Source organism: Armigeres subalbatus, chromosome 2 (assembly GCF_024139115.2).
Source record: "Armigeres subalbatus isolate Guangzhou_Male chromosome 2, GZ_Asu_2, whole genome shotgun sequence".
Classification (NCBI taxonomy): Eukaryota; Metazoa; Arthropoda; class Insecta; order Diptera; family Culicidae; genus Armigeres; species Armigeres subalbatus.
Window position 1 is genome coordinate 223,599,471 of NC_085140.1, and position 16,095 is coordinate 223,615,565.

Here is a 16,095-nt window from a genome sequence, read left to right on the forward strand (position 1 = left end):
GGTATGCTTGAGATACCTGCTTGATTATAGGGACTCGAAAAAGAATTTATTTGCAGTAACTAACCGAATATAAAAATGTTCACATTAACGATTGCGCCCTAACACCGGTTCTAAGCTTCGATGCAGAGTACACGAGCTTTGTTCGCCAGTGACAGGCGTATGAGGCCCTTGGTAAAATCAGCAGTGATTCAAATCGTTCGGGGCTGTCAGTTTGAATATGAATCTGAAACATTCATTTTCCCAGCAGCTGTTTTAGATTCATTTTTTATACCAGTTAAATGTCAAAAAAATAAAACTGGTATAACGCTCCGTTCTATTTTCTGCAGATTTGAACCACGATTGAATCACGAGATTCAAATATTTTCCAATTGTTTTGGTGTATGAATGCGTCATTTTATCTACGGATCAATCCACTTTGCAATTACGGCGCCTTTCTTGGCGCCAACATGATGATTTAATTTAATTGAAAATTTGAAAACCGTGAATAGAACACTGCTGGGGAAACCAGCGAGTTTGTTCTATTTGGCTCCAGATTCAAACTAGAAAAGTGGTCGATAATTTGGAATGAAACTGATTTCACTCTTGAGTAAATTGAGGTTGAGGTTGAGTAAATTGTGAAAAACTAAAACAAAGATTCGTATGGGAATTTCGCATGGGCATTTTCGCGCATTTTCGCCTACTATGCAGGACAACGTCTGCCGGGTCGACTAGTTATAAATATAATCATGAAAAAACAATATTACAATCCATTAATCGTGTTTGTAATAAGAAAATTTATTGAAAAAAATTCGCTGTACGCTCAATTTTGTCATATCTAATAGGCGTATTTTGAGATTATTTTCAAATAAGTAAACTTTAGAGAAAAAAATTCTACAATTTTATGTACGCATACATTGAAGGAAGGAATGAATATTGAAATGCATTAAAAACCCAAATTTAACCACCAGTGGTGATGATGCCTTTCTCGATTCAATTTGTTGAATTCGAATTAATGTTGTTAATGCAGTGCTTATTGCCTACATTTCGGTGGTTAAAGGATTTGGTGCAATACTAGTACGCTGCTTACTCAATTATGAGAGTAATGGGTTGCGCCACGGTCAAAATGATTAATGATTCAATGTGTGAATGCAAACAGTATTTTTGTTGATTAAAAAAATTAAAATATAATCCAAACTGCTTGATTTATTGAAAAACAAAAACAATAGTGTCCAACTAGGAATTTTGCTCCGTCGAATGAAACCAGTTGCACTCGAATCTGTCAAGTCATTCTATGTAAAAGGCGTTCAACAAAAAAAAATATTTATGGGCTACTGGAGTGGCTTTTGGAGTGAAATTATAGCCTTCTGGTACAACTTTGTTGTACGAGAAAGGCAAAAATCGAGCCAACCATTTAATTTCCTTTGAAATTTTCGAATGTAGTCAACTAATTCATACTGTACGCTCAATTTTGAGAGTGACTGTATGCGATGTTTTTGGAGTTTGAGCACGGAAAATCAAAATCCCGGCCCCATTTAAAATGCACGAGGACCAAAATCCGGTGGAAAATTTTCCCAAGGTGTAAGGTAGCCTTTTAGGGGAACTCCTGACAGAATCCAAGTTTCAAAGTGCTCGCGTTTTCGGGGGCACACCACTCGATACGGAGGCGGCGGACAACTGTCGCTGTACGGAACATCTTTTGCTGGCAAGGATAGGGGAGCTAAATGTCAAAGAAGGAAAATCCATACGATTGGTACCCAACATGTCCCGGACAGCAGAACAAAGGGAACCGAAGCGACAATCTTTATCTAGTAACTAAAATATCTTTTGTGTGCCCCCGAAAACGCGAGCACTTTGATAGTTGGATTCTGTCAGGAGTGACCTTAAAGGCTGCCTTAAAGGTAGCCTCACACCTCGGGAATTTGGTCCGCGGAATTTATCTCCATGTGTTTTTAAATATGCGATGTTTTCGGGATTTGGGCACGGAAAATCAAAATCCCGGCCCCATTTAAAATGCACGGGGACCAAAATCCGGCGGAAAATTTTCCCGAGGTGTAAAGGCTGCCTTACACCTCGGGAAAATTTTCCGCCGGAATTTGGTCCCCGTGTGTTTTAAAGGGGGCCGGGATTTTTATTTTCCGTGCCCATATTCCGAAAACATCGCATATGCAAAAATACATGGGGAGAAAATCCGTGGACCAAATTCCCGAGGTGTAAGGCTACCTTAAAGGTAGCCTCACACCTCGGGAATTTGAACCGCGGATTTTTTCCCCATGCATTTTTGCATATGCGATGTTTTCGAGATTTGGACACGGAAAATCAAAATCCCGGCCCCCTTTAAGGCAGCCTCACATCTCGGGAATTTGGTCCGTGGATTTTTTCCCCATGTATTTTTGCATATGCGATGTTTTCGGGATTTGAGCACGGAAAATAAAAATCCCGGCCCCCTTTAAAGGCTACCTTACACCTCGGGAAAATTTTCCGCCGGATTTTGGTCCCCGTGCATTTTAAATGGGGCCGGGATTTTGATTTTCCGTGCCCAAATCCCGAAAACATCGCATATACATAAATGCATGGGGAAAAAATCCGCGGACCAATTTCCTGAGGTGTGAGGCTACCTTAAGGTAGCCTCACACCTCGGGAATCTTGCCCGCGGATTTTTCCCCATGTGTTTTTGCATATGCGATGTTTTCGGGATTCGGACACGGAAAATAAAAATCCCGGCCCCCTTTAAAACACACAGGGACCAAATTCCGGAGGAAAATTTTCCCGAGGTGTAAGGCAGCCTTTAAGGTAGCCTCACACCTCGGGAATTTGGTCCGCGGATTTTTTTCCCCATGCATTTTTACATATGCGATGTTTTCGGGATTTGGGCACGGAAAATCAAAATCCCGGCCCCATTTGAAATGCACGGGGGTAAAAATCCGGCGGAAAATTTTCCCGAGGTGTAAGGCAGCCTTTAAAGGTAGCCTCACACCTCGGGAATTTGGTCCGCGGATTTTTTCCCCATGTATTTTTGCATATGCGATGTTTTCGGAATTTAGGCACGGAAAATAAAAATCCCTTTACCGAGCCGAATAGAGAAGACTTTTATGTACAGTATCCTCCCGCCTATCCGGACCTCGCTAATCCGACGACTCGTTAGTCCGGATCTCGCTAATTCGGAATTTTCCGGATTAAAAAGTATCAACATCAATTTAAACACATTATGCTGTCACTTTTCAAATTTGTGCTGTGATTTTGTTTTGGTTCATTTGTATGGATTTGACAGTCGGATTAACGAGAGGAACCCCGATAGTCCGGCCATACATTTGTCGGATCAGCGGGGGTATACTGTACTGCACTGCACAGTCCAGTCCTTATGGGCCAAACACAATTGGTACGTTTGCGTGCGTTTTGACAGTTTTTCCATGGGAAAACTGTCAAAACGAACGCAAACGTATCAATTGTGTTTGGCCATTAGTCTGAATAAATTCTTCCAGCGATTGGAACAATCAAATTTTCCAATAATCGAGGATGAAAACATTCTCACGCGATAACATATCCAAATTATCAAATAATAATAACTCGCTAGGGAGTAAGAATCGTTCGATAATTATATTTCAATTGGGTCCTACAGCCCAACCTCGTTTATGGCTGCAAACAATAGTGCATCGGTCAAGAATACTTGAACCGATCTTATAAAAATTCTGGTGAAAGTCTAAATCAGTAAAAATAATATTTTTGTGTTTAAGACATTTTAAGGCAAATTTTTGGCTGTGCAACATTTCAGAACGAGTGAACCATCAGTCCAAAACGTCAGCCCCATATATTAACTGTCAAAGGATGAGTCAAGTGCCCTGCGGTGTTTTGCTAGTGCGTTTGAATCCGTACGTCAAACAAGACCGAAAATGTCGAGGAAGCATTATTCATCTATTTTTAAATTTCAAATTAAACAATGTTCTTTACGATTTTTGAGTCGAAAGAAAAACTGACACGTTCAGGATGATTACCTTCATCGTTCCCTGAAAGAAAATCGAATATCGATTCTTCATTTTAGGACCCAATTTAAAGCATTTACCGTAACTTTCTGTATGTATTTCTGTACATAGCACCACCACACAATGCCAAACAGCAGATTGAATTTCATTGTTGATATTAAATTGGTATTTTATTGGTTTACATTTAAAAGATAATTTTGTGTTTATCATAAATTTATTGAAAAGTTATCGCTGACGACAACTCGCTTATTTTCCACACCTGAGAAGTTATCAAATGATAATTCTAATCATTATCGTATGAGAATGACACATGATTTCTTTGCACCTTTGATGCTTGCTCGATTGCGTACTGCTGGTTGCACAAACAAAGGAAGATGCAAACACAAATTTTCCTTTTATAGATCGAGAGTGAGATGTTCTGAAAGTATTGTCTATCCAGAATAAATTTATACCGCTTTTTATACCGAAGTTGGATTTTTCTCCAGATACAGGCAAATTTCCGAACTTCGGAAGTAGTGCGCTGGATTCGCCTAAAGATGCGCTAAACAACGCATCAATTAGTTTGACAAATAAAACTTCGGAAGAAAGTTCGGTTCGGAAGTCCCTACTTCCGAATTCTAACTTGGTGCTACGCCGACAATAGCATCTTCAAGAGCCGATGCAGTGGCGCGGAGCCATCGTACAGTATAGGATGGTGGAAGAATAGAATCCCTCCTTTGCTGTGCTTCAAACGCGAATGAGTTTTGCCTAAATACAGAACCAAGTTAGTAAAAAAAAAGACCCTGAAGTATGTACTTCAAATTACAGTTTAGTGTAATCAGAAATACGCGACTCACTATGACCACAGACAAAAAGACGTAACACTAGGAAAATTACCATGACTTCAACGATTTCTGTGTAATCAGAGTGTGTTATTTTTACGCAAGTACATTCTGTAAAATAAGTATGATAAGGTTCTATTTTTTCTTCTATTTTTTTTCTTTTCTTTCGAATCAAGTGATGGTTTTGAACTTAAAACTTCTGTGGATAGTTTTTTAAATACCATTGATGTGGTAGTTTAGGTAACTGATTATGTTGTTAAATATCTTGGCATGCACAGCATATGCACAGCACATGTTTCGAAATGGACAAATCGAGATGAAATTCGAACTCGAACCCTCTACCTCCTACTCTCAAGATAGGCGTGATAACCCCTACACAACAAGACCACTTAAATGTCACGTTTGCGGAAAAGCCATCAGAATCCATTGTCCAATCTCCACATGTGCTTTACTGTTGTATCCACAGCCAAGCGAGTGCACATTGTTTATTAAACGAGTGGATCGCATTCTATGTCCCCAACAACGGGTTGGGCGGATTTGTATAGAGTGCGAATCAATCACACTCTGCTGTGCCAAAGGCTTGCTTGGCTAAAGCATTTGATGAGTTTGATTGCCTTAAGCTGCGGTCGCGTGTACTCAGACGACTAATGACGATGGAAGACCGACACTTGATTACAATTAATTGCATATTATTCGGCAACTCGGCCGTACGAAAATCATTTGTTTCGAAATGGACAATGCACAGCCAAGATATTGTCGGCGTAGCACCAACTTAGAATTCGGAAGTCGGGACTTCCGAACCGAAGTTTTATCCACAGACAAACAGACATAACACATTGAACATTCACTCATCAAATTCATCGTAATTTAAACACTAGCGACATCTGTTGATTTCAGTTAGTTGGGCAAATCACGAACCAGATGGCGGTAGTGAGCAAATGTCAAACTCGAGTAAATCCGATACGCGCGCCGCTAGTGACCGATTGGCCAACTAATGATTATTTGAATTTACTAGTAAATCAGTGAACGATGGAAATTTGACGAGTGTTATGTCTGTTTGTCTGTGTTTTATCTGTCAAACTAATTGATGCGTTGTTTAGCGCATCTTTAGGCGAATCTAGCGCACTATTTCCGAAGTTGGGAAAGTTGCCTGTATCTGGAGAAAAATCCAACTTCGGTATAAAAAGCGGTCTAATTTTTATCCGGATAGACAATATTTAACAAAAAAATGGTTTTCGTACGGCCGAGTTGCCGAATAATATGCAATTAATTGAACTGATTATTTGTTTCTTGATACTAATCTGAATTTTCTAAAAGCGCAAAATATTGTGTGTGCACGTTGCTAGTAAATAAAACCTCCATTATTTTTCCTGATTTTAGAAAACTTTACTTTAATTTTTTTATTTTGATATTAAGACAAGTGTACTTTTTCTTGGTCCATGATTAATTCCGATATTAGGCTTGTTGGTTGAATATCCATTGCAAACAAGTATGGTCGATTTGTAAGAAATAATAAATAGTTTTCTGCATTCCAGCTCCAGCGGTAGTTGCTTTTTTACAGTTCCAAAATTTATCTAAGAATTAGAAAGTGGATTGAATTCATATCCATCAGTATGTAAAACAGAAAATCGCCATGAAAAAAAAGTGCGTCTTGATTGAACAATCACTGACAAACCCACATAACATATGAAGTATTTACTAATCAAATGCATGATACACAAACTAACGACAACTGTTATTTGCACCAACTTAGGCAAATCCAGAACCAGATGGCGATAGTGAGTAAACGTCAAACTCAAGCAAAACCAATACGAACGCATCAAGTGATTGATTGATTGTTATCAAGTGTTATATCTGTTTGATATAATTTATGTTTGTCTCACAAATTTCAAACTTATGAAATGGGTATATTTCTAGGAGACGCATTTTACAATGTTGTGGGAATGCTGGCATGTCATTTATCAACCTAAGGGCCGATTTCTTCATCTCCGCTTACGCTTGCCATGTTTAAACGTATAGGTAAGCACCGCTTAAGATTTAAGCGAAGGTGAAGAAATTGGCCCTAAGATACACATTTTTATGATACAATTAGGAACGAAAGTATATATTTAATTGTCCGACTAATGTTACGTTTAGACAAGGCAAGTGAATTGAGCAAGTCGCTTGAATCGAACGCGAATGGAACGTGTAAACACATTAATTCAATTCACTTGAACGAAAAGAAAGTTGAGGTTAGATAAGTTAAGCGGAGGTGAAGAAATTGGCCCTGAAAGACTGCAGGCACGAAAAAGTGTAAACATTATAGCTAGACCAACATTTGAAAAGGGCGTAACAGCCAAAATTTATTCCTTCTGATTCTTCTTCCACATATATAGCTATACATGTAGACGAATAATCAGAAGGAATAAATTTTGGCTGTTACGCCCTTTTCAAATGTTGGTCTAGAATTAGGTAGATTCTAAAGAGAAGGTGAGGTGAAGAAAAGTGTAGCCACAGAGAAACAAACGTCTCACTTAAATAGTGTGCAAATGTCAAACAAACAAAATCGGGGGCAGCACCAACGGTGCCTACTGTGTTGTAGCCAAACAAACTGTTAGCTAATGTAGCCAACAGGGATTGAATCCTAAAGAGAATGAGCAAGTCTCTCACTTATCATCTCTGTATACATATGTAGGGATTGAGACGGGTACATATGTAGGGATTGAGACGGGTACATATGTAGGGATTGAGACGGGTATTATGCCGTCTCCTCCGAACACGACAACATATACGATACGTAGCATCCCGCGAGAGACTTTTTTCGCAGTTGTCATGATAGAGAACTGATTCGGGAGGCTATACCCCATGATAAATTTCTTTTAGAAAGCTCCAAATGCGGGGAGCACTTGCTCTGATGATGCATTTCAACTTGTTTTACACAGGTGTGCAGTAACCAACACGAAATGAGCGAAAACAAAGCCAGAATCACCATTTTTTGCGGGTGCAGCCTATCCGATTCTGTTTGTTCGCACTTGTATACAAGTTTGATAAATTTGTTATCAAGGCTTGTTATTATTCGGAACAGTTTTTGCCTCTCTTTTATCGTTGTTCGTTATCTATTGAGAGCGATTTCTGCAAACCCTGGTAGCCAATCAATCATGACATTACAAATGCAGTCCAAGCATAAGGAGCATGTGACGTCAAACTCATGTGGTACACTGCAAAAAATGGGGAAAACACATTGAATTCAAATTACCTATCCGTGTCTTCTCTCGTCTATAGAATCTACAGTGTATATCGAGTAAAATGCCCAATAGTGGACCCCCTAGTAGCGAAATTTTGCTCTTCCTGGCATAAGGAGTTAAAATTTTCTAAATATTAATTTTGCGTGATATCTAATATCAAGCTCTGCATCTCCTCATTACGATACATACATAAAACACTCAAATACTCGACGTTATTCGTTGGAATTAACATTTTAAAGTCTGACTGAATTCACCCTACACTGTTAGATGACTTTACCCATTAATGGGTACTATGTTATTGTTGATATTATTCCCACCGTGAAAAATTCACCCATTTTCTTTAAAAAGCGCCACTACTCATTAAAATGGGTAGTGGCACTTTTTCAAGAAAATGGGTGAATTTTTCACGGTGGGAATAATATCAACAATAACATAGTACCCATTAATGGGTAAAGTCATCTAACCGTGTATAGTAGACCCCCTGGGGGTCCATAATAGGAAATTGCTTCCCTATAGCCGACACTTCATTTGATTTTCATGCTCCATTTCGTGACGTTCTTCTTTCCAAATATGGACCCTCCAAAATATTCCTATAATGGGCACTCTCGTGTTTATTTTTTATAGAATTGTAAAAAAAAACATCTAATTTTACTTTCCATAGCATTTCCAATGCATGTAGTCAAATCATAGGAGTGTAAGATAGGTTCTCCCAATGGAATTTCATAGCAAAATGTTTACATTGTGTTGTAATAATGCAAAAATGGCTGGAGGGTCCACTATTGGTTGGGGGTCCACTATTGGGCACATTACCCTAGGTGGAGAAGCGAGTGGAGGTCAACTTCTGGTGACGATGGAAACGAATGCACGATTTAAAAACTCCTCGTGGGAATTCACTCTTATTTGAACGCAAGTAAAAATGTTAATATTGCCCTCGTATGATGTCAAGTGGAAATACGGTGGTCCAAACCCGGGGAACGTGTATTTCGAGCAAATGACAAACAAAATTCAATGCAAAACGCTCCAATTAACAAACGGGATTCAATAGTTGGGGTGAGATCGAGCCCCAATTAGCGAACGACCACTGTGCCACATCTACTCTAGCGGCGGCGACAGAGTAGAAGAGTTGGCTTCATGGTGATCGGGAAGCAGATGAAAATATGTACATATGTATTAACGCATTTGCCCAAAATTACACGCGGCGCTCCCTTTGGGAAACGACGCACCGCACTTTTTGCTGCCAGTATACTCGATTCTTATGGGGAGATAACATTGCGGCGTTTCCTAAGGTGATGTACAGTATAGCTGCGTCGTTTCATAGAGCTTGCTGATGTTTACTCACCCTTCTCTTTCAAGCGCATGGGGAGGATAGGAAAGCGCTTCGGATGCGTTTCCCGATGCAAACTAAACATATCCTTTTTGTGCACGCAAAAAAATGTTGCGGTCGAAACTACCATTCCGAGGGTTAATTTAAGAATACGCACCGACGATTTTCAGCAGACAACAAACCCGTTCGATTTTACCATGCGCGCAGTAAAAATCAACTGTGGTCCTGGTGGAATGTTGTTGCATGAACTGAATCAGTGGTGAATTTGGCCGAATGCGTGGTTAATTTAATTGAAAATTTGTGGTTATTTTAAAAACATGGCGTAGTCTACAAAATAGTTACCGTTACCATGGAATTTTTTTCTGTGTGTGCGTGCAAGAGAAAGATGACTAAACGTCTGCAACCCTTGTATAATGCTGAGTAATACAAAAATACTTCCACATTCGCATAGTATAAGGCTATCTGACGTTTTATCATCTTTCTCTTGCACGCGCTCGGGAAGGATACGATTTGTTTTCATACGGAAACGCTTCGGAAGCGTTTCCGTATGAAAACAAACCCTATCCCGGCTGTGCGCGTGCAAGAGAAAGATGATAAACGTCAGATAGCCTTATTGTCGCGCTCTTCTCAAACACTCAGACCTTCGTGTTGGTAACGCGTAAGTAAACCAGCGCGCTCATAAACTTTACTGAAGGGTGCGAGTCTGTGCTGTTAAATTTAATAAGCCCTCGAATGGGGTTGCCATAGCTGAATAGCCGCCGTGTGTAAATTATACTTTTATAAATTATTATACAATTTATAAATGGGCATGCTCCGGCACGATTCAACGGAGCCTGATTGAGATGATCACGATCCGATTGTTTATCCTGGAATGTATAATATGATCACAGTCAAAGAGACGTAGCCTAAAAAAATTCTAATCGACCATGACTTCAATGATCGTTTTGAATTTGTTTTTGGTTGCGTGTTTCACAAATAAAGGCGCAAGTGTGGTAATTCTTCGAGTTTCATTTAAAATGTTGTGGCATTGTCAACAGAAGGCGCTAGTTCTGTTGACAATGATACAACATAATTTCTCTTTCCATGCTGCATGAAGGCGCACAAATGCGCGAGATTCTACATGATTTACGATTGGTACATACATTCCTGCTCCAATCAGCTGCTGAATCTGAATCTGAAGCTGTGAAATCTCGTAACGAGTGGTTTTTAGTTATATTTCTAATAATTTTCCACTCGAAATATAATGTAAATATATTTGTTACAAAGAATGCAAACTCAAACTAAGTTTATTTTTATTTTTTCCCCAAATAATAACAATACTTCTCAATATAAGATCTAAAACGAACATAACCACAATCTTCAATGTTTGGCGCCGGCCAATAGAAAATTTTGGCTTCAGTTTAACAACCAAATCGTTTCTATCCGCAACACCTAGGTGGAAACTACCATTCCGAGGGTTATTTTAAGGATAAGGACCGAAGATTTTCAGCAGATAACAAACCCGTTAGATTTTACCATGTGCGCAGTAAAAATCTACTGTGGCCCATGCGGAATATTGTCATATATGAACTGAAACAGTGGTGAATTTCTCTGAAACCATTGTGAAATTTACTGAAATTTCATGGTAGTTTTAAAAACAGCGTAGTCTACAAAATAGTAGTTTTTACAACGGATTTTTTTCTGTGTAGTGACAGTAGATATCATAAATAAATGTACTCGTCGATGAGCAAGATTCATTGTTTCTTTTGCCAGTGAAGAAAAAATAATTACCAAGTTATTCGTTAATTCCCACATGGTTCAGTTCAACCAGAAGAAAAATCTTAACTGCCAAAGGCAATTGAAATGTATATTAGGTTCTGTTTCATTTGGAGAATTAAAATGAAATTTAACCTAAAAGTGACATTTCAATAATTATCAAATAACCCTGCTTTCAGTGCATAATTACTTTCGACAGACATCATTTTTCATCGATGTCCTATTGGAATTGCTGAGTAGCACCAGCCATTCTTATGACCGGGTGATTTTTTAATTTTCCTACTGTCACTTTTAAGTTTAATTCTCCAAATGAGACCGACTCTTAATAATAACTAAAACATGTATCATAGCAAATAAGGATAATAGTGTTAATCAAACTTGAAACACCTACTCTAAGAGATGAATACATGTATGTCATTAGCAATAAAAATTAGTTAAAGTTCGTCTTCTGAAACCTTAGCAAAAGTAATGATCGTTCGATTCATATCGTCACCATAAATTCTACATACCTAACGGAACTATCAAATCTACACTTCTGTCCCTAATTCTATCATAAAAAATACTTATAAGTTAGAAAAATGACATTAGCAATCCAATAACGTTGTTCAAACCGTGCTCTATTTTATTGGGCTTGTATATGAGGAAAATCGATTATTACATATAAAAAATATTTTATAATTGCTTAATACTTAACACTTACTTTAACATATTTGAGTTTGTAAAAAAGGTATATAAAAACTACAGATCGTGGAAAATTAAATAATTGTATAAACTTTTACAAAACTTGTAAATTTTCACAATTTTTGAATTTGGAGTCTTCTTTTCCAAATATCCATGTTATCATTTGGCGTGCTTTCATCGATGCGCGAACAACATTCCGGTTCTTATACCAATGTGCAGACGATGGCTCGATGCATCCCTAGAATTATATGAAATTATATATGTAATACAGGTCAGTGAACCATGTTAGCTAACAGCCTGTTCAGATAACAAACTTTATTGTTTAATATCATATGAAATGAAGACAAAATGTGTGAACTTTGACATCAAGGTTCTATTTATTTTATTATATTTATTTTTTTAGTTCTAGTTATTTAGCTTGTAATCTGAATTGGTTTTAAGATTACATTGATATAATAAATTTCTACTTTTGTTTTGAATAAAATGAAACTCGAGTAAATTCTGTTGCAAATTTGTGGCAGTATTCCAGTTATGAAGTTTCGTTAAAAAAATATAACTGGAATACTGCTCAGCTGTATTTTTATTTGAAATTTTAAAACTACAACTTCTGTAGAAGATGGCATTTCAACAGTTTCAGTTTCGTTTTCTCCAATACACTTTATAACTCTACTAAGGCTGTGAACCATTCCACCGATTCGTTTAACTTTTAGTTAAAATTTGACATTCCGATGGTTATTTTCCCATCGTGGTTAAAATTTCACTCCGAAGCCGACCCATTTGAGTTTTGACAGATTGATAGTTATTTGGAACGAAATGGATTTGGCGCCAATTTTCTAGCGAACAAAGTTTAACTATCGAACTGTCAAATCTAACCATGCTCCGGAGCAGGGTTATTTTTAACCACGGCGAAATAATCATCGAACTGTCAAATTTTAACTAAAAGTTAAATGAATCCGTGGAATGGTTCACAGCCTAAATGGTTGGTCGCAAAGTCGTGTAAGTGACAAAAAAAGTTTCGAGAAAAACTGGAGAATAGTTCTTCTTTTTTTTCGTTTAATTAGGGTAATTCGCCAAATGTTGAACGGCTAATTTCTTCGCCTATTTGCGACAAAATTAGCCGTTCAACATTTGGCGGTTTCCCCTATTTTCTGAATTTTTAAATGTATTCTAAATGACAGGATATTCGAAAACTGCTGTAAAGCTCTAAAACCAAGCATTTCTTGCTGTATATAATCAACTAAAATTTAAACAAAATGTCACACCTTTCTGATTTTCCTTACCATGGCGATGTGAAATGGGGATATTTAAAATACGAAGTAGATTATTTGATATGAAGTAACTTGATGTCATAGCTCATACATCTGCTCAATTAAGATAATGTAGTTGACGTTTCTAAACACACATATATATATATATATATATATATATATATATATATATATATATATATATATATATATATATATATATATATATATATATATATATATACGTATTGAGATTATTATGAATATCGCAAAGTTCTGAATTAGTTTCGTTGATAATTGGATTTCATTTCTAAAAGATCAGATAATATATTCAACAACAACAAAAAAACAGATTTCTAAATAGATTGATAGTTTAAGAAACATCGACAATACAAAGTGTTCTTTTTATAAACTGAACAGTCTTTAACCTATAATGAATTCAATCTTGTGAGTCGTTTTTTGAAAAATAAAGTGCATTTATACTACACTTATTACTACTTTTTAAGCTGAACACGTTGATGTAACTTAACGACAATAAACACAAACATTACAGAGATCAAAATAGATGTACAATAATAAGTGTTACAAACGACGCGAGATGCTGCAATGTCATTGTTAGAAAATATCTAAAAAAAAATATTATATGCAGTTCAGTCCCAAAATAAGATAATACATTTTTTCTTGACAATTTAGTTAAATAATCTTATTAAAAAAACGCGTTTATTTATTAGTGGAAACTTACCTGTGTAGCGCATTGTTCCTTTTTCAGACGAATTTGAGATAGAACGCCTGCTAATAATTCATCCACATTGTGATTAATTGCAACAGATACCTCTATGAACTTTATCCTATGAGTGCAGGCCAAACACTTTCCATCTTGAATAACAATTTTAGTTTAATGCTGGGTAAATTTTAAATATTTCGCAATATTACCTTGAGAAGATACAGCTCTAGATCGAGCTAGATCAATTTTGTTGGCGACCAGAATTAAAGGACGTGTGCGTGTGAGGTCCATATCATGTAGCATATTCAAAATTTGCTCTGCTCGATTAAATGTACTTTTATCGACTACTGAGTAAACTACCATATATGCATCTGCTTTACTTATTTCGTCCTGAAATTGACAAATAATTTATATCAGCAACGCATTCTAAGGGCATCTTTAGTAATGGTACAGTTATAGTTATATTTATTTCCTGAGTTTTACATTTTATAACTGTCGAAGGTAAAAAAACAAGAAATGCATCGACCCCATTTCTCAATTTTGGCTTCCCGTACGGATGTTCGAGGTTGGGTGAATTGAACTCACTATTGGGTAGTTTATTTCTTCCGTGTATATTTGGCGCTGTAGGCATAACACACGCTGATAAATTTTCACTCAACATGTTAGAAAAACTTTTTTCCCTAAATATGTCACAGGAACATTATTCCCAGAAAAGTTAGATAATTGAAATACCTATCTACAGAAAAAAAATCATCGATTTCTGAGATGAGGTCGTTTTGTAATATCGATTTCAATTTTTTAACTAATTTCTTTCAGTGTAGAAATCGGTTTTTTATTTCTTGGATATTTTTCCCAAAAAAGCTTCTGGGAATTTCACGACAGTCCGCCATACAACACTTTTTGTAAGTCTTGTCATTAAAAAAAATAATGGGAAACAATTAGGCCCTCCTCAAATGTTACTCTTGACCATTTTTAAAAAACTAAGTATGGAGATTGGCTTAGAAATACCATATCTTTAGGTCCACCAAGTTTCATTCGATTCTGAGATGGTACTGCCAACCGCTGGTCGAGTTGGCGCGAAATTCGTCTATAAGCCTACGCACCTGACTTTGCACTGCCGATCCGTTGGACATCATTCGCGATAAAGATTTTATCGCCAATGAAGCCCTTTGGCATGCATAATCGACGTGGCTCGTAAAATTCAGCTTATCACACCCAGATGCTTTAATGACCTCAAGGAGTTAACTGTGCAGGTCTCTACGTTTATACTCGCTTGCTGCAACCCATGGTGGTTATGCACCACAACAACCTCAGTCTTGTGATGTGCTAATACTAACGCCAACCTCCTTGAGTTTAGCCATTCTTCGACTATGCTGATCGCGTATGAAGCTTTCAATTCAACTTCGACAAGAGTGGCGCCTGTGACCTCTAGCATTATTACATCATCCGCAAAGCCTTCTTTTTTCACACCAGCCGAGAGATTTAAGCGTGATACTACGTCGTACATCATGTTCCCCAGAACCGGTCCGAGGATCGATCCCTGTGGAACACCTGCTGGCACATCAATCGACTGCTGACCAACTTTTCAGAATCCTGCACAGATAATCTTAAGCGATGCAGAGCATCAGCTATAGCTACCCAGCTAGCATTTTTGAACAGTTTTGAACACCCGACGTTTTTCTAGCCTGTCCGCTTCGGTTCGTATAACGTATTTCCTGATGGTCCCTAGCAGTATACTCAGGCTCCACCGTCCATCCCGTGAAGGTCACATCGATGCATGACTCGCCATTCGGTTCTCCGAACGTTGACGCTTGGCCCTTGTTCAGCAGGACTACGTTAAGTATAGCTAGAGACTGAAATCCTTCTCAAACCACCAAACTTCTTGTGAAGTGCATAACAATCAATTAACAATGTTCATTTTTAACCATAATTATAATAAAATTTTAGGAACAATGTTTCCCTAACGCGCGCTAATGGAAGCCGAACATTCGAGTTTGCGTTCCTAGAAATTGGAAAAATCCTCAAGAAATACGGAAGAAATATTATTGCATTGTCGACTGAGGTCATTTTATTGAAAAAACGTTTTCCTGTATACTATAAAGGAAATCGTTAACACAACCATTTCCAGCGATCAGCTTATCATATACAAACCTCCCTCAATTTTGACGAAGCAGGAAGATATAATTTACATATTAAACCAACACCACGCTATTCCGGTAGGTGGATATGTTGAAAAACACTGAATGAGAGAGAGATGTACAATCGAGCAGTGACGCGCGTACGCAGTCCTCTTAGGGCCGATGTCCACGTAGCGGTTTTTTACGCTGCGTGTACGCCGCGTTCACGCAAGGTACCCAGCATCA

At 37.6% G+C, this 16,095-nt stretch overlaps 1 protein-coding gene across 7 annotated transcripts in view; it reads right to left on the bottom strand.

Moving 5' to 3' along the window:
* Positions 1 to 5,610: 5,610 nt before the first annotated feature.
* Positions 5,611 to 16,095, bottom strand: part of LOC134211754 (GTP-binding protein RAD) — a 96,142-nt gene continuing 85,657 nt past the window's right edge. For 6 of the 7 annotated variants that reach the window (XM_062688935.1, XM_062688940.1, XM_062688934.1 and 3 more), the window contains 3 exons: positions 13,942 to 14,122; positions 13,751 to 13,884; positions 11,677 to 11,999 (listed from right to left, as the gene is read on the bottom strand). In XM_062688935.1, the coding sequence (XP_062544919.1) occupies positions 11,856 to 11,999; positions 13,751 to 13,884; positions 13,942 to 14,122 (459 nt within the window). In that variant the 3' untranslated portion in view covers positions 11,677 to 11,855. Of the gene's footprint in view, positions 6,352 to 11,676; positions 12,000 to 13,750; positions 13,885 to 13,941; positions 14,123 to 16,095 lie in introns of those variants that run through there. The other variant, XR_009979083.1, reaches the window with a different exon arrangement.